This window comes from Castor canadensis, chromosome 8 (genome assembly GCF_047511655.1).
Source record: "Castor canadensis chromosome 8, mCasCan1.hap1v2, whole genome shotgun sequence".
Lineage (NCBI taxonomy): Eukaryota > Metazoa > Chordata > Mammalia > Rodentia > Castoridae > Castor > Castor canadensis.
This window is the reverse complement of record NC_133393.1, coordinates 124,447,342-124,473,229: the sequence shown is the minus strand read 5'-3', so window position 1 is coordinate 124,473,229 and position 25,888 is coordinate 124,447,342. Positions and strand designations below refer to the sequence as shown.

General features: G+C 32.8%; 1 protein-coding gene across 6 annotated transcripts in view; it reads left to right on the top strand.

The window, feature by feature from the left end:
- The window catches only part of Mgat4c (MGAT4 family member C), a 799,502-nt gene extending 775,977 nt beyond the window's left edge, over positions 1-23,525 (top strand). For 4 of the 6 annotated variants that reach the window (XM_074084073.1, XM_074084069.1, XM_074084070.1 and 1 more), the window contains 4 exons: positions 4,455-4,565; positions 13,575-13,727; positions 18,771-18,918; positions 22,362-23,525. In XM_074084073.1, coding sequence (XP_073940174.1) covers positions 13,581-13,727; positions 18,771-18,918; positions 22,362-23,500 — 1,434 coding nt within the window. In that variant the 5' untranslated portion in view covers positions 4,455-4,565; positions 13,575-13,580 and the 3' untranslated portion in view covers positions 23,501-23,525. The remainder of the gene's footprint in view (positions 1-4,454; positions 4,566-13,574; positions 13,728-18,770; positions 18,919-22,361) is intronic. The other 2 variants (XM_074084072.1, XM_074084075.1) reach the window with 1 other exon arrangement.
- Positions 23,526-25,888: the final 2,363 nt, after the last annotated feature.

Genomic DNA, 25,888 nt, shown 5'->3' with positions numbered 1-25,888 from the left:
TGCCAAAAAAGGTTGTAAAGATGAAACAAAGAAGGTTGAATAGAACAAAGGAAAATAGCAAAATTTGTAGAAATAGGAGAGAAAGGAATCTACTGACGTCTTCCCTCTTCTTTGGTGGTAATTTGCAAACGTAGTAGAATTCAGGTGGACCAGTATTAAATGAAAAGAAAGAATGATACTGTTTCACTGATTTTCTTGTTTCATTGTGGATAAATACAGTTCTATTTACATATGCATAATCATGAGTATATGTAAGTATATAGGAATATAAAATAAAATATTTATAATTTTGAATTTATGTATAAAAATAACAAATATTGTATATGTAAATATGTTGGCCCAAATATTCATATATGGTACTCTCTGTGAAAGAAAGTATAGAGTGAAACTCATATGTATTTTTTATGAACAAATATCATATCATATCAAAATTATTTTAAATGCATGTATCTTTGCAGTGTAGCTATAGTATTTTTATATACATGAACATTCATCACCAGAATCTTCCAAGGAGAATGTGATTCCAAACCCAAGCTCGAATCTAGTGAAATCTAGTGGAAACAGAAGTGTCACCTTGTATATATTTGGGATAGGAGGTTATTACTTATACCTTACTTTCATGACTCTATGTACAAGTAACTGTGTTGGGTCATATACTTTTAACTTTTTATGATTATTACAGAAGTTTTTAGAACAACTGCAATAAAACTGCTAAACAAAACCGTTGAATATGCAAATGATAAAGTATATTGTACACTTATTTTATTAGCAGGAGACCGTCTGGTGACATTTAGGTATGAAAAGATAACATATTGTCCTGAGGAGATAATTCATTAAAACCATGATATTGTGAGTTACATTTTTCCACATGAACCTCATCCATAAAACTTAACCCATAACCTTAAAAATAATTTCCCTTTTTAATATCATTCCAAGTCCAAGGAAATAAGTTTTAACAAAGGAAACATTGAACATGTGTACGGCTCAAGAAATATCCTTGGTTTTTCATGACTGCTGTTTTCAGGTAGTAGCATGGTTTGTGAACATTTATAGTGTAAAAATATGTTTACCTGCTTACAATGTTAAACCACAATTGTACTTTGACACAAGCTTCCAAGAACGGTGGGTGTTTTTCCCTGGTAATCAGTATTATTAGTGTATTATATAAATGTACTTTCTTTTTACCTCAGTGACTAATTTTTTGCATTGTCTGTAGATTTAAAGTCTAAGTTCAGATACCTTCAATGGTTTCCCAGTAGTTCTATCCAGGAATTATTTGCTTTTGAAAATCTCCACCTCCCTTCATCCCATTTCTACTATATTGCTATGTGTCACCAATACCTCATAGAGCATGCTTCTCTCTTCTTTTGTTGGATTATTTTGAGTTATCTTTATTTATAACCAGACAGGAAATAATCTTTTTAAGTCACTATATATTATATATACATTTTTGACCAAAACATGCAACAAATTTAAAACAGAAATAGCATTGGGGTTTTCTGTTCTTTTGCTAATTTTAAAAAACTATTTAAACTGTCAAATTCTGAGAGAAGAATATTAATATCTTTTGCTGTATTTACAGATTCATAAACTTGTGTATATTTTTCTAAGAATTCTTACATTTATATTTTTGGATGCTATGATATTTGACAATTGTTAGCCTCTAAACTTGTCTTAAGCTGTGAATGTTAAAGGCTCTTATTGTTAGGAGTTTTGCTTTTTATATCTTTTTTTTCTGATTTAAAAAGCTGTTCATTGTGATATTTGACTATATTTTGTTGAGAATTGTGGGTTTTGGCATTATATAGTCCTAATTGTGTATATGTTTTTATTGCCTATATTCATCTACAGTTTAACTCAGGTTTGAAAATCATGTTTCTTTTTCATTTTACATGATTAATATACGTTGTTTATTCTTTATCACTAGCCTTTATGAATAATTTTATTTTATGACTCATCATGTTCAATTTATGAAGTTAGAATTATGGTAATTTGTGTGTGTGTGCACAAAATATTTTTCTGAAATAGTAACAAGGTCAATTTGAATTCATTGATATTTCTCATGAGCTATATGGCAACTTTTAATGTATGATATGCTTTATTAATTAATGAATATTTAATGTGTTTCCTAAACTGGAGATGTGGCTCAAGTGGGAGACAGCCTGCTTTACAAGCAGGAAGCCTTGAGTACAAATCCCAATCCCACCAAAAAAACCCAAAATACTATAGATGGGTGGCTTAATATATTTCCCCGTGTGGTAGTTTTGTAGGTATTTTTTCTTTTCTTTTGCTTATTTTAGTATTTAGGAATCTTTGTAGTTTTGGTTTAGAAGTTGCCTTTACTAACACTTTTAGTTATTCAATGAGCCTCATTTTCTTCTGATATTTATTTTAAATAATGGTTTCTGACTCATGCCTGTTCTCTGCATAGGGCAGATATAAATTAGTTTTAATTAGTTTTTTTCTGCTTTCTCCTTTAATTGTCTATCTATTTTTAGCTTATAATTTTACATTTTCAGAACAACATTTATACACTATGCTTACACCATGTTCCATACATGTGTCTAAAAATTAAATCTACAGTTAAATATAAGTGATCAATGGCAGTACTGGAGTTTGAACTCAGGGTCTTACACTTGTAGGCAGGTACTCTACCACTTAAGTCATGCCCCAGTTTTTAGCCTTTTGCTAAACTTTCTCCAGTAATTCCAGAGCACTTGAACAAAAATGGTTAATTTCAAAACATATCTGATTCAACATTAAAGATAATAAAATATTTAAAAAGTCTTTAAGACACATAACCAAATCATTTATATTTTAAGTCATTTGTAATGAAAAGAAAAGAAGGTACAAGTCTATATCTCTGGAGTAATATAAGAAGCAAGAAAATAAAAACAATTTTGAGAAAAAAGGAGTCTTATAGGTTCTGACTACAACTGAGAAAAAGCACTTAGATTTACCTCTCCTTACATAAATAAGAAGCTAGACTAAAAGTCTACAACAATGTTATCAGATATTGAAAAACAGATAGAACTTGGCCATGATTTCTAATAAATGTGAAACAAATATGATGATTGCTGTGGTGTACTGTCTAGACTTTCTCAGCTGTTGCTCAAGGACATGGAACTCAAAGCATGATAGCCTGATTTGAGGAGATATCGTTGAGAACTCTGTGATGGATAGCATTCACAGGCAGATGCCAGGGAGGAGAAAGTTGCATGTAGAATACAACTGAAAAGAGAGAGTGGAAAAAAAAAGTTTCAGGGTTCTACAAAGGAATTCCTTTCTATATTCAGCTAAGCATTTACCAGCTCATATGTGTGAAAGCTGTTAAAGAAACACTAGAAAAGCACAGTTGAAACAATTTCTGCAAAGACAAGAATAGTTCATGTTTCCTTATGGCTATAGTTCTGATGGTCTCAGGACCACAAAAATCCAAGTCCCCAGGTCAATAGGTCAGTTAGTATAATGCTATGAATGCAATGAGCCAATGTGACATCTTGGGTATGGAAAAGGTGATTGAAATCAATCCCTGCAACCTTCTTTTTTTTCAAAATACGAATGCAAAGAGAATTAGAAGGAAATAGATGATATAAAAATTAGATTAGAAGAAAATAGATTATGTAAAAATGAGCTTAGTGTATCTAAATCCAAAAATGAAAATACATCGCAATCATGTATCTAATAAAAAGGTTTTTGTTCAATCAACAAAATTATGAGCCATTGAAGAATTGTGTCTTAATGGTGCAAGTGTAAGAACCCAAAGTAATGAGTCTCTTGGAAGCCATAATGGGAGTAGAAGTCCTAAAGTTCAAGTGACTGAGGGATTGGCTATAGTGGGAAGGAAAAGATTCTTACAGAAGAGAGGGATGGAAGAAAGAGGGGATTGAAGGGACAAAAGTCAAAAAACTTAGAGGAGCTGAAGGGAATTTTGAAAGAGTTACCTGGATGCAGGGGTAGCAGAGGAGACTAAGTAGGGATCTCTTAGAGGATTCAGTTTTGAGGAATTTTTTATTTTATTGGAAAGGAGGTCATTGAAGTTCGTATTCATCCTCAGAAAAATTATGACAAAAGAAAAGGAAGTATACAGAGTTGGTGGAGCATAAATTCAGCAGGGTTTTAAGAAAATGAGTTTCAGTTGTGTTGTGTGCGAAGTTGCGATAGTAGAAAGAGGATCAAATAGAGAGAAGAGAGAAACTCATAAAGAACCTGGTAATTTTCTAGTTTAGAGAATGAGAGAGGAAATTTCCACAGAAATGAAAGAGGCAGAAAAACATATTTATAACCCAGCAGGAACTTTTCAAGCAACAAAGCCTGAGACTCTAACCCAACTTCTCACATAGAGAAATCTGTGACTATAAATCAAGCCTAGATTTGCCTGGGACTCTAACCCAGGTTGTAAAATATACTCAAGGTCTCAATAATCTAAATATGTTTTTGCTGTTCCTCAACAGAGTATCATCCTCAGCCCTGGCTCCAGAGTTGAAATCAGCAATGAATCTACCATCAATCAATAAGCAGTGAAGGAAGGTAAAAGATTCACAGGTTTGCATTTGGAGGCTTAGGTGAGAAATCCATGGTGAATCCAATCTTATCCAAGTCACAGTATCAAAATTGATAAAGAAACATTACTCTTGACACTTTAAGAATTTCCCTATGGTTAGGTACACTTTATTGAAGGTACTACTGTAATGGGAATCACAGAAGAGGAGAGAAATTTGGCTTGACTATGAATACAACAAAGGAAAGTGAATTTATAGCCACAAATCAAGAAGTGAATCAATGGAAGGACAATGACTAAAAGGAGAGGGTAATTGATAAATACACCAAACCAATTCTTCATGAAGATAAGATAGGGTGATCAGATATACCTGGGGGATGGTAGCAGGTAAAGATGATCAGATACTGAGGATCATCAGATATGGAGACAATGATGGGAGGATTCTGGATAAGCTGCCTAGAAAGAATTCTTGGGAAAAATAGCTTTTGGAGAACATGACCAAAGATAAAAACTAGTAGGACTTTGAGGAGTGTGACCAAAGTTTGATCAAAGAGAAAATTTTTTTCCATGCATAGAGTAGCACTCTAAATAACACAGATTAATAGATAATTGAACAATATATGAAAATGTAAGGAAAAATAGGAAATATTAGATTTTCATTAACAACATCATTACAAAGGGAGGAATTTATCTCACAACACTATGTAACAAGAACCCAACTCGTTCCCATTCTGATAAAAGGATGTGGAACAGTATTCATTCATCTTTTATGTAATAAGCTTTACTTGAAATGGCTGGGGTTGTACCTCCAGTGGTAGAGTGCCTGTCTAGCAAGCAAAAGGCCTTTCATTCAAATACCAGTACCTCAAAAACAATTAAAATTAAATTTATTTGGTAAGATTGTTAGCACACAAGGCTCCAGGCAATACGTATGCAAAGAGAATTAGAAGGAAGTAGATGATATAAAAATTAGATTAGAAGAAAATAGATTATGTAAAAATGAGCTTAGTGTACCTAAATCCAAAAATGAAAATATATAGCAGTTATGTATCTAATAAGATGGTTTTTGTCCCATCAACAAAATTATGAGCCATTGAAGAATTGTGTCTTGATGGTGCAAGTGTAAGAACCCAAAGTAATGATAAATCAGAGCCTATTAGAAATGCATTTGGAATATGGAATCATAACTTAAAAGATGCGTTATTCCAGGTTTGCGGATGATCACTGAAGAGTGGGTCATTATGTGTATGTATGTGTGTGTATATATATTTACATATAATTGCATGTACACATATATAGTTGCATTACCTATTTTAAAGGCATATAGTTTCAAAATCAAAAAAAAGTCATAAAATTTGAGTTTAGTTATGTTTAAATTCTTATTTTTCCAATGAGTTTGTTTTTCACTATCCTTTTTTTTTTATTGCTATAAATTTGGGTATTTCAAGGAATTTGTCCATTTTGGCTGATGTTGCTGAAGTTATTGTCATAATGTTTTTCAAATTATTCCATTATCCTTTTTTTTTTGGTGGTCCTGGAAATTGAAGTGAGGGCCTTGCACATAGCTAGGCAAGCACTCTACCACTTAAAGCATACCCCCAATCTTTTGTTCATATTTCATTTTTAAGACATAATGCCAGCCTGTCTCAAATTGGTGGTCATCCTGCCTCCTCCTCCCCAGTAGCTGGGATAATAGCTGTGCACCACCATGCCAAGCTTTATCATTTTCATATCTGTGGAATCTTTAGTGATGACATTCCTGATAATAGTAATTCTGACTCTTTTTCTTCACTAATCTGAATGGACAAACATCAATTTTATTGAGCATTTCAAAGAACTAGCATTTGGTTTCATTGCTGTTTCTCATAGTCTTTAAGTTTTGCTTTTCTTTTTTTCTGTTTGCTTTTTATCAGATTTGCTCTGCTTTGCTCTTTTATTCTCTTCTTGCTTTTTTTTTTTTTTTCTGGTGGTGCTGGGATTGAACCCATGACTTCTTCATGCTAGGCATTACAGGCATGAGCAACCACATCAGGCTTTTCTTTTACAAATTTGTTTGCTATGGCATTCCAGTTAATTTATCTTAGACATTTATTCTTTTCCAATGTAAGCATTTAGTATTATGAATTTCCTCTATTTAGACACTGTACTTCCCACATCACACAAATTTTGTATGCTATGCCTGGTACAGGTGGCTCATGCCTGTAATCCTAGCTAATCAGGAGGCAGAGATGAGGAGGATCACAGTTCAAAGCTAGCCCAGGCAAATCATTCCTGAGACCCTATCTCAAAAAACCCTGTCACAAAAAGTTGGGCCAGTGGAGTGGCTCAAGGTGAAGGCCCTGAGTTCAAGGCCCAGTACTGAAAAAAAAAATTTTGTGTTGTGTGTTTCAATCTCATTCTGTTCTGTTTCTAATACTATCTTTGAATTCTTCTTGAACCCATGGGATATCTAGGGGAGTGTTAGTTACTTTCTAAATATGGAAATTTTTCATGTTTCTCATACATTTTGTTTTCATCAGTGATCAAAATTTATAATAATTCCAGTGCAAATTTATGAGACTTCACTTATGACCCTGATTGTTCTGTCTTGGTTAAGTTTCTGTATGTACCTGAAAAGAATGCATTCTACAGTTGGGTGGAGTTTTCCATAAATTCCAACTTGATTAATTTTATTTGATAGTATTAGAAGTATCTTCTATAGTTACTGATTTTCTGGTTACATCTTCAGTTAGTTACTGAGGAGTGAATATGAAAATCTCTAAAGATAATTTTTTAGTTATTATTTCTTTTTTATCAATTGTTGCTTCATTTATTTTAAAAGTCATTTAGCATTTATACATTTAAAATAGTTATGCTTCCTTTGACAAATTGATGCCTGCATCAGTTATTAAGTGTTTAGTCTATACACCATTAATATATCATTCCAACTTCCTTTTGATTAATGTTTTCATAGTTTACCTTTTCCTTTTCTTCTATTATTAATCTACCTTGTATCTTTCTATTTCATGTGAATTTCTTGTAAACAGCTACATAAAATTATCTATTGTTGCCTAAGAAACTACTTTGAAACTTAATGACTTTAACTTTTATTGTCTCACATGCTCTGTGGGTCAGGATTTAGAGAGATCAGTTTAAAGGAATGGTTGCTTTTCTATTTGCTTAATTTTGCATTTTTTCTATTGCTTTATCTTCAATAGTTCATCTTCTCTGCTGCCATTTCTTATTTGTACATAATATTACAAGTGTATTTGCTCTTCAGATATTCCATCTCAGAAATTTTTTTTTCATTTTTTATATCTTTCATTTCTCTCCTTATCATTTTTATGCTTTCCTCTATCTTAAGTCTATGGGACATAATGACAGCAATTTTAATATAATGTTCTTTTAATTCTTCTTCATATGTCATATTTTAAATTTTTTCCCACTGAATGTATTTTTCCTAGTTATATATCATATTGTCCTTAACTACCTGGTAATCTTTAATGGGTGAGTCCTATATATTTTGAATTTATATCCCTAAATTCCATATATTTCAAATAGCATTGTACTTCATATTGGGTGTGGAGCTATGCCATATGGGACCATTTGATTCTATTTATGCTTGCTTTTAAACTTGTTTTACAGCAGGTCTAGTGCAACTGACTCAGCCCCAAATCAGGGTGCTATGCATGTGAGGATTCTTGCTAATGTCCAATTTATTTCCCAGGTCTGTGTAGTTAGCTGATGGGCACATAAAGTTAGCTGATAGACACACATACTTTCCTCAGCCTTATATAAACCTTAAGAGCTATTTGGACTACTGTGTTTTCATAGTTCTTTCTCTGATATTATGAAGTTTCACAGACATGGTATATCAGTGTTAAGTTGAAGATATGAGAGATTCTGTGGATAATTCTAAGTGTCTCTTTTGTGTAACTCCCTCCCATTAAATATTCTGTCTCTTACATTTTATGTATCTCAATCTCCCATATCTCACTTTCCCCAAAACTCTTATCTTTCTCTTTGTACTGCAATATCTCAAGGCTGTTTTTGGATTATTTCCAGCCCTGACTTTTGAAAACTGACTGTTGGCAGTAAGCTGAACAAATTCTGACTTATACCTCTTTGCTTGAGCCATGCCACCAGCCCTTTTTATGTTGGCTATTTTTGATATAGGATCTAGCTTTATAGCCAGGGTTGTCCTATTTGTGCTTCTCTGCATATATGAGATGACAGAAATGAACCACAGAGCCCAGTTATTAGTTGAGATGGAGGTTCATGAACTTTTTGCTCTGGCTGGCCTCAAATAGAAATTCTTCTGATTTCTCCCTCTGAGTGCTAGGATTATAGGTTTAAGCCAATGTGCCTGCCCAATTCCTAATATTCTTCACTATTATTCATGTGAATTCATGGATTCTTTTATCAATTTTCTATGGTCTCTAGCATTTGTTGGTCAGAAGACTCCTAGATTCTTCTATCCAACATAGATAATCTAGGTAGGACATGTAGATATAGTAAGGGAGAACATAAACTTTATTATAGGTGAGGGTTACAATACGGTTCCTGCCAGATAGGGCAGAAGATGGGGGCCAGAGAAAGAAGAGTGAGCAAGACAGTCTTTTTGTTTTATTTATAAGCTTAATGGGGAAAAAAAAAATTGGGCAATTCCTGTGGGTCAGTCTAGGGTGATTGACAGATTTGTGCATGCACTTAAGTTAGCTATTAGATATTTTAATTACATGCATGGGGTGTAACCAATATTGTGTTTTAAGCAAGGAATTTGCAATTGAAAAGAACTTAGACACAAGGAAAGATCACATGGAGCCTAAATCCCAAAGATTTCCTCTCTCTCTGCTTTCAAACCTGCCTCAACGTCCCCCTGAGACAATATCAAGGAAAAATTTGAGGTGGGGGGGTGGTTTCTGAGGGAAGGAGGTCCATTTACTGTATTTGCTTCAGAGCTGGCAAGATGGAGATTGCCCCCACTATGGTTTTCCTTTCTATTGTGTAAGTCTTTGTCTCAGCAATCAAAGTCATTCACGGGGGTGTCATCCATCTGTAGAGATTGATAGATCTGTTGTGTCACAATCTGGATCCTAAAGGCTTTCATCCTGGAAGAGATGAATTTGGTTAAGGAGTTTAGCAGGCATGACTTGAACATGGACACTGATAGAAGCATCAGAAGGGGCCTTGCCAGATGAAGTAGCCAAGATGTCCAATTCCAAGTTTAAACTATTTTTTCCCCAGGATTCAAGTAATTGCCATCAGATTTAGAAAACTCTTTCAGGTGTCAGAAGATCTAATTTTCTGAGAACTGACAATCATCTATTCCATTTTAAAGCATATCCATGGGTTTTGTTAGTTTTTAGGCTCTCAATAAAGTCCTTAGATAATTTCAGGTAATATGGGAAATAGGTGGCTTCTCCTACAGGTGCCTGCACCTGTCGCTATCCCAAACTCAATTAGAAGGGACATAAATTGCATGGTCTTTTTTGTCTGGAATGCCACTGCAGTGGGACAGTTAAGGACGGATAGTTTGGAGCAATATCTACATTAGGGGCTGGGTGTATAAGGGAGGCATGTGTCAGTCCAATTATAGGGTAAACATCAATAGAATTCAATCCCACACAGAAAGAAACTGCCCAGAATCTCTTACCAGAAATTAAACACCATTGCAAAGAGAATACAAGAAGGGGTTAAACAACTCCATGAGTGTGAACCATTAAAAGGACATATCTAGAGCCAGTAGAAATAGTAGTATTCCCTTTGATTAAGCAGAAGGCCCTGGCCAAAGACATGAGTTTATCTTTTGCCAGAAGCTCAGAAGGATTTAATACTAGATAGTATATGCATAAGAACCCCTTCTTTGAGCCTCTTGGCTTTGTTTAGTTTTAGAGGTCTGGCATAAGTGAGTCCATTTGGATATGGAGGGTGTCCCCTTTATTTTTGTATAGTCTTTTAAAACTGTAGTTCTTTTACACTATTTCTCTGAATAGTTGCTTCTGAAAATTTTGGCCATTGGACATTTTGGTCCCTTTGCCAGCATTAATTTTCTTCCAAATGGTCTGATCTGGTCCCATGTTGGAAGGGAAGTAGCATAATAGACTGGGCACGTGCAATTCAGTGCCAGTAAGACTGTTTTGGCCAAATATAAGCAACAAAGCCTTAGAAGAAATGGCTTTAACCTGGTATCCATTTTTAAGTCCAATTTCTTTCTATCTTTTAGATGATATCCTGGCATTTAAAAAATTCCATAAAATATCAGCAGGTAACAGTTATAAAATTTTATAAGGAAAGTACAAAACAATGCCAATACTTAGAATGTCTGACTTGGTTGACAGATGAGTACTTGTCAGAGTTATTTTCCATGAGCTTATCTGCAAATGCTTCAGAAAGATCAGATCTGTAATGACAAATTGAAAATAACCATGGTTAAAATTTTAACAGTTTAGCAACTGAAAGAACAGTCTATTTTTATTGTATACATCATAATTAAGCCTTTTTTTAAAAAAATAAGATTAAGAGTACATGAAAGCAATAGTAGGAATCTTTCTGTATAGCTATCCTTAACTCAACTAACAAAAATGCTTTGTCTTTCTTATTATATATATGTCATTTCTTCAACAAAATCAGTGATAAGAGCAGAACGAGACCTGCCTGAAACTGAGGAGGGGAGGCAGGGAATATTAAGGGAGGGGAGCAGGGTGGAGAAATGACCCAAACAATGTATGCACATGTGAATAAATAAAAAAAAATAAGATTAGGAGTACATGCACAAATTTGGAAGACATCAGCTTGGTACTTTTTTTTTTTTACAACTTTGCATTTCAGAAGGCTTGTACACTTGAAGAACACAAATACTTCTAACAAAGTATGTTGTAGAAGGAGTCCATAGAGTTAGCATTACAAAGGAGTGCATAACAGTTAGCATTAGAATTTGAACCTTGAATTTTTGGTTAGGTAAGGTAACAGATGGAGAAAACTTACAAAAATCAAATTTTTGTCAGTCAAAAAAAGGGTGGGGGCAGTATCAGTAATTTGAAATAGACTCTCTAATGCTCAATTGCATCATTAGATATATATGTGTGTGTGTATGCACATATATTATATATATATAAGTTTATCTAGTCAAACAAATAGATGTAATCCATGTTCCATATAGCAGAACTGTCTAAATGGCAGGCCTCTTAGCACTGATCATAAATAGCAGAAATGTCAAAGGTCCTATTGCATCTTAGATAAAAGAAACCATTAGCTATATGTTTTACATGCACTAAACTTATATACTTTTAACTCTATAAATTTTTGCATAATATTTAGATAGTGTAAGTGTATAAGTCCACCTAATTTTAATCACAGACACATATAAAGTATATTAGAACCACTTAAAAAAATTGTTTAACCACAGCTGTGAAGGGATTGTTTTGGATTTTTGTTGTTTTGTTTTTTGATTCCCCAGTTGATACTGGGGCCAGGCTACATTACAACAAAAGTCAAGGCATTTCTCTTTGGGGCAGATTTTTCTCATAAGACAGGAAGAGACAAAGGATGAGGGAGCTCCCTTAGAGGTATGGTAATTCCAGAGAGCTTTAGGGCATCCCATTTGGATCAGTGCAAGGGATTGGAGTCTTCTCCAATTTAACCCCCAACTCTGGTCAGACGCCTCTGGCCTTTGTTCAGTTAATGAGTCCTTTCCTTTTTGATTTCTTTCAAAGGTTATGTCTTAACCCTGCAGGAAGGCTTCTGGGGTGAAACACTGGTTCCATGTGCTAACCCCACTATTATCCTGGTGAAAGAAAAGGTCAGAGAAATATGCCAAATGGCCAAAGCAATCTAAGATGAAATTAGGCCTTTCTCTACTTTCGTCAAAAAAGAAGATTTAGGAATTGCTTTAAGGTCTAGTCTTGTGAACCCAAATGGAATCCGCAACTTTGAAAATTTCCAACCCAAAGTAACTGTGTAAGTTTGGGAAAGAGTGTCACAAGGTCATAAGGAAATAGTCAAAAGGGTATGTATGTGGCAGGGAAGTGAGGCCTCAAAGGCCCAAGAGATTATAGCCTTTGCTTTGTCCTGGTTTCACTGTTAACTAGTCTCTCATGTCCACCATGGGAAGCAGTGGGTTCCAGGGGCTTCTAAGAGGTAGGATGACCTGTTTGGCCCACACTGGACAGACACACACCAGGGCATCCTGCAGGCCTGCCCTGGAGGGCCTGCAAAAATTTGATTTTGCCAGTCTGTAGATCATTCCAGATATGTTTATACTTTCTAAACCAACAATAAATAGTCTGAATGATTCTGTGATTGGTAGCCATCACAAAATATAAACATAAATGGAATAAAGTAATAGATTTCCAATAGTTTTACTAAGTCTCATTTTGTCTTTGTACAATCAGTGAATTATTTCAAATGACCAAATTGCTAGTTAGTAGATAGGGCAAAACAATGTGGATATGTCATTCCAGGAACTGTACTGATTTAACAAAAGACATTGGAAAAATAAAAAAGGCAGTTTTAGCTCAGAAGTTGTCAAATACGTGTTTGGACTTTCTTCAAACACTATATTCAACTCCTCTTGACCCAGTTTCTTATTAATTGTTTTTAAGTGTCATTATTTTTCAGATTAACACTAGAGCCATACTTCTGCTTTGTTCCATTTTCATTTCAATATGACATTATAGGTTGATGTTATTCTAATACTGTATCTTACTAAGAATTATATATCAGTTGATATATCAGTTATTATATTTTTGTTCTGTTTCTTATTGAAGGTCTACTTTTTCATATAGTCATATTACCAAATTTCATCTTCCCCTCAGTAATTATATTGCTTGCTTTTCATTTTAAAGTATTCTACTTCAACATACAGCAATACTATAAAGCACTGTTGACTTTCTTAACATGTATGTGATATCCATTATGTAATACATAAGATGTTATATGGGAAAATTATGCATGAAATTTGAAACAGAATTTTAGTTCAAATATTTGAAATGTGAGATTATATAAAGGCCTTGTTTATATACAAACACATATGATGAAGAAAATGATTGTTTCCAAAATTAACTATTAGTAACTCAGTGCCTCTTTTCTACAGGAGAGAATGTTTAAATTTCATCAAACAAAATATACTTTTCAAATACTCGATAAAATGAGATGCTTGCGAAAACGTTCCACAGTGTCATTCTTGGGAGTTCTTGTCATTTTCCTCCTATTTATGAACTTGTACATTGAAGATAGCTATGTTCTGGTAAGTCTTGCAGGATGATTATTTTTCACTCAAAATAAAGCCTGCATTATAGGCTGTTGGAATAGTCTTAGTTTGAGAAAACCTTAGATTTGGAAAAATTATTTCATGTATATTTGCTATCTTTAGTTTTGCTTGAATTTGTTTTGTTATTGTTTTCTTGAGACAGAGTCTCACTCTGGGCTCAAATTGAGAAATTCTTATGCTTCAGCCTCCTGAATGTCAGGAACACAGGTGTGTACCACCTCACCTTGTTTTGTTTATAAATTATTTTTGTTTTAATCATGCATTGTCAACATTGTACTCATTTTAATTTATCCTCTAATATTTTCTGTGGCACTATATATATTGTGGTTTACCTACATATATCTAATTACAAATAAGTTAACTATCCTCATTATGCTGAATTAATATATGAAGCCTTTAAGATTTCAGGGCTTTAATTCAAAATGGGTAGAATAAATACAATTTACTTAAGAAGTGTTACTCTTTACTTTCTCTACTTTCCTGTGTTATTGAAAATTTAAAAATTTCATCATCTAACTAAAAATACTATTTCATTGTGTCACTTTGTGTAAGCAATAAATAGCCCTAAATATCTCCTATGCTCCTATGTGATAAATTATATTCACTGAAAAGTCTTCAAGAGGTAGATAATGACATGGAAACTATTCAGTTGTTGAAAACCATTAATAAAAATAGTAGATAACGATATAAGCATTTTATGTGAAATATGAAAACATACAAAAGGAATTTTTTGGCTAATTAAGAAAAATTAGTTTATTCATTACATTTTTTCCTATTGTTATAAACTCTGCATCCTTTTATACTTGGTGATATTGATATTAATGTATTATTGTTTATTCACTGTTCCTATCTGAATTGAGCCTAATATATCTGCTCTAACCTCTGTGCCACTACTATTATTCATGTATCTCAAAAAATCAAAATCTTTGTCCTCATACGGACTAAAGCATGCTTCCCACAAGCAAGATCATACAAGTTTCAGTGGTATTATAGCAAAAGATATTATCACAATAATCACAAAGAACATTTCCCAATGAAATATTTACTTTACTAAGCATCATTTATTACCTCTCTACAGTTTACCAGGTAGTATGCTATATCTTATCAGTCAACCACATGATCTTAGGTGGTACAAATTCTCCTAGGAGTGTTTCTATAAAGCATCTTGCACCTTTTGCTTTGTTCTTTGATGGTGAACTTATTCTAGAATCCCAGATCTTGACTTCACGTAGGCTTTTTATCTCTAAGCAGAGAACCTGATTTTGTAGATCCTTGATTTTACCATGTACAATCAGTTCACAATAGTTGAAATTAACACAGATTGACTGATATGATTTAGGCAAACCTCAAACTATAAGAACTTACTAATGACGTACTTTGGGTTTATTTTTGTTAGAATATAATGGTTGTACAAGGGAGTTACATTGTGGCATTTACATATTTGCTTATAAGATATGTTAATGAGATTCACCCCTCCATCATTCTCCTCCTTGTCCTTCCCTCCTTCTTAGAAAATAATTTTTTAGCTTAACCTTTAGGTTCATGATACGTAAGGATTACAGAATAAGATCCATGTGATCTGGCTGTTTTGTTCATGATAGAATTTAATAGACTAAATTAACTAGAGCTTTTCATAATGATTTAATCATGCAATATTCTTTTATTTCTTGAATATCTACTGATTGAAGTAAATCAAATCTTATAAATGAAGGTAATACTATTGGTTGGATACTTGTTGTAATCAATGACCTGCTACATTTATGACAAAGTTTCAAGCGCTATTTTAATCTTTCATCATTAACAGGCCCCAAAACTGTTACAATTGTATGTAGCAAACATCCTATGTCTTTTTGTAACAGAACTTCTTTAAAGCCAATGTGAAACGTGTACAAATTTATACAGTACCTGTCAATAAGAAAATCAAATGCTATTGCCCTGGTTTGTGAATATTTTCAGTTCTAAACATTGATCCTAGCCACATAATATAAAAAAGTATTATTTCAGGATGGAGCTCTTCTATTAAGTACTTTGTTACTAAAATTTATCAGACTATATTTGGCACACATCTAGTCAAAATTTTAAATCAATCCAGATTTGAAGAAAATATTGCTTCTTGGGTTTAAAACTTTTTTATTTAAAAATTATTATATGAAGTTGGAAAAATTGAGTTAATGTGATTATTAAATACCAACACCCCACCCTTATTATAAATTCAATGACAATATCTTTATTTCAGTTTTCATTATTTACTAGATAGCTTCTAACTGAAGTTTGTTGTCAGCTGAATTTTAATATATATAATATGTATACATTTACTTGAAAAATTCTTTCAATTATTAATGTTAGGTTTTATTAGAAATATTCTTCTAAAATTTATATCTATGGAAATGAATTACTAGATCATAAAGCAGTTTCTGGTTAACACTTCTTGCTTTTACCCTTTATCCATGTTTATTATATTTTTTGTTAAGATTAACTATCTTGAATTTACATCTTGCCTCTGTAATGCCACAATGCATTCAGTTCTCTAAGCATCTCCCCCTGTATTACTGGGAAATGCTACTTCCAATCCAGAGAAATCAGATAAAAAGAAGTAGCAATGTCTCTGGAGTTACTTAGCATATCTTATTCTGCTTTCTCTGCTAGACAATCCATTTGTACCTGAAATCCTAGGCATATTAACAGTCTAGTGTATTTGCTCATTTATTAATGAGATATGTGAACTTTGGTGGGAGGGGAAGCTGAGTTCAGTAGAAGAGACAAGCACTCTTATAAGGCAAACTAAGTGGAAGACACATTGCATGCCTCACTGAGAAGATAATCAACTTAGCCTCTCATCTGTGAGCATCTTCAAAGTAGCTACATGGTACATATTTCATCTGTAGCTAGTCCATTGAATTGAATTTTCATACAGAAAATGATTGTCATAAAACTTTGTTTTATTACTGAGAAACACACCACAATATAGTAGCTATGGAAAGAAGGTATCCAGAAGAGTCTGACATTTCATTTAGATGCCTCTGAAAGAAAGCAGTCAGGCTGAGTCAGGTGAAAGTTACCCTATTTGCTTATGTAAAGATGTTCAAAGAAGCTTGTCTTCAAGAATTTAAGTACTTTCATATGGGTTCTATATCAGTTTATATTTTGATATGCCCTGTAATCAGGATGAATGTATTCCATTTTATCGCAAGAAAAAGTCTAGATGTTTTTATGTGTCCAGGAAAGAATTCATATAGAGATATTCAACATCCTATCTCTTCTTTAAAATGTAAATTCACATAAGAAAGAGTCTTAAAGTGACTACTGTGAATTTTATAGAAATTCCTTCTAGACCTATTGATTGTGTGTACTGTTATATTACTGCTATAGCACTTGATGATAAATTGAGTCCCTAGTTACTTTCTGGCAATCTTAAGCCATTTATCTTAAAAGTTAAATGATTTTTAAAGTTTTATTGAGAGAAGAGGAAAATACTTATTTTTAAAGAACCTGAAATATTTAGAACTCAGTGAATATTCAATTGTTATATTTATAAGAAATTTAGCATCTAAAGTTTAATTTCAGATAGTTTGAGAGTTTATAGCTTTTTCTGATGGCAAATACATTAGATACCTTGTCTTGTAAAAAACTAAAATTTAAACTAAAGTATTTTCTTTATCCAAATTATGAAAGCTATATAAAATATAGAAATAGATGAAACATGAACCAATATAGGTTTACAAGCATAATTGACATATGGAAAAGATATTCAGAAGAAATCTTAATTTAATAAGATCCATATTCAGAAATCTTACTTGATGGGCACTGGTGGCTTTTGCATATAATCCTAGATACTCAGGAGGCAGAGATCAGGAGGATCGTGTTTTGAAGCCAACCTGGGAGAAAAGTTCATGAAACCCTGTCTCAAAAAAACCTCATCACAAAAAATGGCTGGTGGAGTGGCTCAAGGTGTAGGCCCTGAGTTCAAACCCCAGTACCACCAAAATAATAATAATAATAAATAAATAAAAATAAAAATCTTACAAGTCTCTGTCCATCCTCCATTAATTTTAATTTTATTCTAAGAAAATTCTTCTCTGGCCATATATTTAAGTTTGAATTGATCCAACTTTTTTGCATTTGAGTCAGATACAAAATATTGAATTTCCAGGTGAGGTAAAAGTTATATTTCAGTCTTGTCCAACCTTTTAGAACAGAGGTTTAATTAAATTTTTCTTGACCATCAGTAAATAATGTTAGACCTAAGTTCTTTAGTGTAGTTACTTTTTGGTATCTTAATGATTTGCACATGTCTGGTCTTATGCTGAGTAGTAGAAATAGATTCACAGAACACATGTGTGAGCACACACACACACACACAAGCAAACACATTATAAGAAAGAATAGGGCAAATTTTAAACACTTAACCTTGACTTAGTACAAACAAATGCTAATTGAGATTATTGAAAGTCATTTAAAAGATTGCTATGCCAAAAAGAAAATTCTCAACAGCTTTCAATTATATGGCCATATAAGTAATTTATTAAAACTTCTTAATAAATTATCCAAAAAGCTGACTATCGTGCCCACTGCTGCAAATTCCTTTTCATTTCTAAGGTTTGGCAATCATAGAAAAATAATGTATGGTCGGTCTTTAATTTGGCAGAGTTTGTGGAAGAGTAAACAGATTAGTATGAGTCAATTTTGAGAAATTTGGTGGCAAATAGCCACAGATAAAACTCTAAAATAGATTACCATCAAAACTTTAAATTCATAATTTTTAAAATTCTTAGTATAAAAATGTGAATTTTAAATGAAGGCAATGGAAACTTTAATGTACAGATTTGTTTTTTAAGAGAATTCCACTAGTAGTATGAATTATAAGAAAGGAAATGAATTTCAGTGTAAAGATTGGAATAGAGGAGAGAGCCTAGAGCAGACTACAGGCAGGAAATCATTTGGATGACCTTCAGCTTAACATGCTAGCAATTGAGATTTCTATAATATATTTATTTGCTTCTTCTCTTTCTTGGCATTTAGGAAGGTGACAAGCAACTAATAAGGGAAACATCCACACATCAACTGAATTCAGAACGCTATGTTCATACTTTTAAGGATTTATCTAATTTCTCAGGAGCCATAAATGTCACCTATCGCTACCTAGCTGCTACACCTTTGCAAAGGAAACGTAAGTATCCTTTAACTTTTAAATGAAGAATGCTTAAAATATTTTCTCTGAAAATAGTGATAATTAGCTTTACTCCATGTAGCAATGAAACTTTAAGAAATTTACTAATATAATTCATACTTTGAGAAGAACTTCAATGCTTCTTCACATTTGCAAATAATCTCTGATCAGGAGAATTAAATAAAATACTGAATTTTATTAAGAAACTTTTAGTAATTTGCCACGTGACTGTATAGGAGATAAGGAAAAAAATCAATTTAGTTTAAAATTTAGAGGTTAACTTTTAAAAATAACTATTTCTATATCCTTTCAATCAAAGATTTTGTTTTATGGCTTGCTGCCAATTTTGAATTAGTGATGGCTACCATGTTATTTTTCTAGGACTTTTATAACAAGTTACTACAAACTGCATAGCTGTAAAAACAAACATTTTTTACTCTCATGGTTCTGGTGTCCAGAATCTGAGATCAAGGTACTGGCAGGTCCACCTACCTCTGATCATTTTAAGGGAGAATCTGTCAACTAACAGGCAAGTTGAGGCACACCAAGTATGAGAACAAAGAATTTGTATTTAAGCCACTATGAGGATGAGAAATAGGAGGGACAATTTTTAGCTATCTAAAATTAGGTTCCCTCAGATAGTGTCAAGAGGTGTGGAAGTTTAAAGATAAGACAGAACAAAGAAGAAATTGCAGCAAATAGGTTGTTGCAATTGTATTGGTTGGCAAGAACATCACAGGACACTGTTTGGTAGTAAATCACCTATCTTACACATTCCAGATAGGAACTGAAGTAAAAAGGAATAGGTTTTTTTTTTTTTAATTTTTTAGAGCTATTTGTGTTCATTATGGTGCCACCAAGTCTACAGAAATATGCCATGCTGTGTCAGAATGACCTAAGTGACTGCAATCTCATGCCTCATGCTTCACTGGCATAAAGAATTTTGTGACATGGTTTGCAAGTGTGTGTGTGTGTAACATTTTAAATTCTTTCTCAAATTCTTCTTGCTTCTTCCATCTTTGGTGGCCCACGTCATTCTTCATCTTGTGGCAGTGTAAATTCAATTCCTGTCTTTGTGTCCAATGTCCTTCTTCTCTTTGTTTCTCCATGTTCTTTCCTCTTCTTACAAGAACATTTATTATATTCTAAATCCAGGATTATGTCATCTTAAGTTTTTTAATTAATTATATCTCCAAATACCTTATTTTCTGATAAGACAATCTTCTTAGGTTCTAGATAAACTTGCATATTAGGAAGAAACTGTTGGAGTCACAGTGATTGGTTTGGGAAAAATGATTGGATCAGATCTATAGTATACTGCATTTCAGATTGTAAGACACCACAGCTTATAAGAAGTACAATTATCTGATTATTATATCACCAAGAAAGTATAACCATTACTAATTTTATTTTTAAAATTAAAAAGATCATCAATTATAATATGCAGTCTGACTTTTTATGTTTCAGTGTAATAAATATGAATCTTAGAATCAATAAAATATGATGATATCATGAAGTTTTTATTAGATCATATGGGAGACCATAAAAATTGAGCTTACCTTTAAGGAGTGTTTGTGCAAAGGAGTTTATAATCACCAGGTTGAGGGAACTGAGAAGTAAATTTAGCCTCCTTTAGGTTCCTGCTCCCCTTCAGATGTCTAGTGTTCCTAGGCTTCCTTCAAATTTGATAAGGTTGCCACTACTTTCTCATCTTCAGGTGTTAAAAATTTTAAATTGTCCATTCCCCTTTTCCATTCTATAATTACTAATCTCGATTGACACAAATGCCCCTACCTTTTCTTAAAGAGGAATAGAACACAGAGGGTACAAACAGGACTGTTTGAATCTTGGTACCACAGCACTTTGCACAAGGTACCTCATCACAGTGGGACTTGCTGTTCTCATCTGTAAAGCAGTGTGATGGTAGGGCTGACCTATTCCCCAAAGATTGTTTGTGAACATTCAGGATGCTTATGACAGATAAAATTGCATGGACTCCTACCATTTATGTAGAAAGTCTTTCACGAGACTTGCTATTATTAGCTTTCAGACTAAATTTAATAATTGTACCAGATAACATATTCATGTTTCAGTAAAAATTAAGGTTATAACCCAGGTTTTTGAACAATATGTATAAATCTTAATTTCTCTGACAGATTATTAAGAAAGATTTTTTCGAAGGGCATTTTCAGTATTATAAAAATCATATTATTTTGGCGTTGGTACTAAATCATGATCTTTGTGAATATAAACATTTCCTCATTTTCCAAATGGCAGTTCAGAAATTATATTTAATTCTCAGTCATGTGAGAATGAGATCTTTAAAAGGTGAAAATAATTCAATAGAAAGACATATAATACTTCTCAGATGTGAATGTCTTTCCTCAATCATTTTACTCCCTAAAAATACCATGTTACTACTTTTAAATTTCAAATGTCTAAATAAAATTTCTCCAGGCAAAATTACTATAAAATGTCTTTCAAAACAATGAAAATATAATTGTATGTCTTGAAATAATGTACCATACAGTTGAACAAATATGTTTTTCAAATATTTCTTATGATATTGTTTATTTTCTAATTAACATATCAGGTAAATTTCATAATAAAATTATGAAGTCTACTTATGAATTATTCTACTACAAAATGACATCAAAGAAAATTTAAAATATATGATGGGTGTTCTATGGGAAATTTAAAGAGGAGTTAAGAAATTAGATCCTCTTATTGGAAGTTGTCACCATTTGAAACAAATTTTTCATCCTTAACTGGGAATTTGCTTCCACTTTTGTAGGTAGTTTTAAATAACTTGTATGTTATCTAAACATCTATGTCTTTTCTCTAATGGGCCTGTAGAGATAATTAAGCTGCAGGACATTTTATTTATTTTTTTTATTTTTTTTTAATTTTTATTTTATTCATATGTGCATACAATGTTTGGGTCATTTTTTCCCCTTCCCCCACCCTCTCCTTCTCCCCCCCCCCCATCCCCTTGCTACCCGGCAGAAACTGTTTTGCCCTTATCTCTAATTTTGTTGAAGAGAGAGTATAAGCAATAATAAGAAGGACCTAGGGTTTTTGCTAGTTGAGATAAGGATAGCTATACAGGGAGTTGACTTGCATTGATTTCCTGTGCGTGTGTGTTACCTTCTAAGTTAATTCTTCTTGAGCTAAACTTGTCTCTAGTTTCTGGTCCCCTTCTCCTGTTGGCCTCAGTTGCTTTAAAGTATCTGCTTTGCTTTCTCGCTGCAGGACATTTTAAACCACATTTTTAAATTTAGTATACAAATGTTCACAGCAATAAGACACATATATCATTGTGTTTTAGATATAATTTAATTTCCATAGAAAACATTAATTATGTATAAACTGCTAAAACCTTTATATTTTGTATTTCAAACTTGTTTTGCATTTAATGTGTCTTCCTTCTAATTTCTGCTTAGGGTATCTTACAATTGGACTGTCATCAGTAAAACGAAAAAAAGGAAGCTATTTACTTGAGACAATCAAGTCAATTTTTGAGCAATCCAGCTATGAAGAACTGAAGGAAATATCAGTGGTGGTTCATCTAGCAGACTTTAATTCATCCTGGCGTGATGTCATGGTCCAGGATATTACACAGAAATTTGCCCATCATATTATTGCAGGAAGATTAATGGTTATACATGCTCCAGAGGAATACTACCCAGTTCTAGATGGACTTAAAAGAAACTACAATGATCCAGAAGACAGAGTTAGATTTCGTTCCAAGCAAAATGTAGACTATGCTTTTCTGCTTAATTTTTGTGCCAATACCTCAGACTATTATGTAATGCTCGAAGATGATGTGCGATGTTCCAAAAATTTCTTAACTGCCATCAAAAAAGTCATTGCATCTCTAGAAGGAACTTACTGGGTAACTCTTGAGTTCTCTAAGCTCGGTTACATTGGTAAACTCTATCATTCTCATGATCTCCCACGTTTGGCACATTTTTTATTAATGTTTTATCAAGAAATGCCTTGTGACTGGCTATTGACTCATTTCCGGGGTCTACTGGCTCAGAAAAATGTGATCCGATTTAAACCATCTCTCTTTCAGCACATGGGTTATTATTCATCATATAAAGGAACTGAGAATAAGCTGAAGGATGATGATTTTGAAGAGGAGTCATTTGACATCCCTGACAATCCTCCTGCTAGTCTATACACCAATATGAATGTGTTTGAGAATTATGAAGCAAGCAAGGCTTATAGTAGTGTTGATGAGTACTTTTGGGGAAAACCACCTTCAATAGGAGATACTTTTATTATTGTATTTGAAAATCCCATCGTAGTAAAAAAAATTAAAGTGAATACTGGAACGGAAGATCGACAAAATGACATTTTGCATCATGGAGCCCTAGATGTTGGGAAAAATATGCTTAGCAAACAAATAAGACAATGTGATACTTACTTAAGACTAGGGGAATTCAAAAATGGAAACTTTGAAATCTCAGATGTGAACCAAAAAATTCCATTTGATATACGTTGTATACGGATTTGTGTTACCAAAACACAAAAGGAATGGCTGATTATTCGAAGTATTAGCATTTGGACTTCTTAGCTAATTAAATCTGTATGCTCAGTTACTGAGGCAGGTCTTTCTGTTTCCTTTTTTGCTATCTTCCTCTTTTGCTAGTTTTGTCTTTGGAAGGGGAAGCAATGGATGTGATCTATTACAAGAGAAGTTAATAATCTTGAGAATTTTTATTTGCAATTGTCAACACATTTTACTCTTAATACACACGTTAATTTTCATTTTTGAAGTTGAATAACATTCCATGGTTAATGCTATTTCATTTATATTTTTAAATGTCTTTAGCTTCATTAGTTTTACTGATTGTCAAACGAGTGACATGAAAGATCAAAAATGAGAAAATTTAGGCTGTTGGATGGTGTTTCTTGAAAAATAATTCCCAACTGTATATACTTACACAAGAATTGATAATTCAAGGTATCATCAGATAGCTTTTTATTAAGCATCTGTGTGAATATGCAGTTGGTTAGAATTATGATCTGGCTTATTTTTATTGTAAACTTAGATTTTCATTGATTTCTGTATGTGTGCAATGAATACCTCCTCACAGAAATGATAACTTCATGACAGAGTTTTTTGTGTAATAGGGCTATGAAAAAGAAAAAAAAAAGAATTTAAGAATTATCTTTCCTCTGATTATTTATATGAAAAGGAGCATTGTTTGTTGTTTAAAAACATTTAACTGAGCACTTATTGTTAATAAATTTTCTGTGGGAAGAAGTCTTTTTCTACTTTCCCTTTTGCAAACAAAAAAGAGAAGAAACCACTTAAGCTCAATATTTTCAGATTATATTGGGTTCTTGCATTTAATTGAAAAAATAGAGAAAGTTACTTCATTGATACAGACATTTTCATTATATGCAGAAAATTTTTAAAACTGATTTTATATTTTTGGTATTAAAATTTATGTAATTTATTATAATTTACCATATTTGGGGGAAGTAGTTTAAATCACTAACCTATTAGGGAGATAAGTAAGAATCTTAGAAAATAGACTCATTTTTTATACTCCATGCACTATTTGTTAACAAAACCAGAATGAGAGATCTTCTATTCCGATAACCACACAATGCTCTATCCCTTTTATCAAGATGGCTTTTTGCATAATTTATGCTTTCTGTCTGTTTCCTATGTTGGTCTCTGATAATAAGCTTTGCTAACATATTTTGTGGTATATGCACCCAAACAGTAAGCAAACCTGGCTAAATTTTTATTAGTGTCTGGACAGTTCTGTCTCAGCCATTCCACTCAAACAATTCAGGACATTTACTGAATGATAAGTAGTATGATATAGTCCAAAAAAAGACTAGAATGTTTTTTTATTGAATTTATGTCTGAAGACATTACTTTTTCAGAATGTCCTGAGCTTATCTGATTCTGTTTGTTTTTTGATGAGTAGCAAAGATGAATGGATTTGTTATGAAGAGAAATGAGAGTGTTTCACATGTTTTATGGAAAAAATTCAACTAGATATTTATATACATAAATTTATATATATTTATATATCTCTCTCACACACAAATATAGGTATATTACACACAACACACACATACACACACACACACACAAAACACGTAAGTAAGATGAGAAGGAGAAAACTTTCTGCTCTTCCTTCCATCCTGAAACACAATCCTTTAACTCATTGGTATGATTCAGTCAAAAAAGATTAAGTTACTTTTATTTTATTCACTGCCCAAACAATTAATTTAGAAACTCACATGAGAATAGGAATTTGGTTCTTTTCTTTATATAATAGCTGTTCTTTATTTTCTTTGTACTGTAGTGTTAGAAGAATAAGAACCTTTTTTTAAAAAAAGGGAAGTATTAGTATTTTGTGCCACATATAGTAGTGAATTCATAAGAAGTAGAATGCTGTCATGAATCTTATCTTTAGCATATTTGAAGGATACTTGCAAGATACTTGAACATATTCAGTTTTCCTGACCTGTTTTGACCTTTTTTTATTAACCAGCTGGTTGCATAATGCCTTATATGTATCTCAGAACTTACAAATAACATTTTTCTGTTCTCTCAATGATAATGGGTACACAATTGTATTCCAAAGGCATAAGCTAGTAAGACCTAGACAGACTTCATGAAGTGAGCTTTATCTTTACATATTCTGCTGAGAGTTTTTTTCTAATAACCAGTTGCTTTGGCATCTGTCAAGTTCTAGAAAATGCTGCAGGAAAGATTGCTTAGGATAGAAAGGAAGCTGGGTGTTTACTTTAGAATTACAAATGCAAATGTGACCCAAAGAAGCCACATTCCATCTTAGGATCCTTTCATCACTAAAATTGACACTGGATAAGCTGATCAACCACTGAAGGGTACCTGTATGCTATCTTTACAAGCTCACACTGAGTTAGCTTTCTGAGGAAAAGACCAACTTTGAAAAAGAAAACTCTATCATGG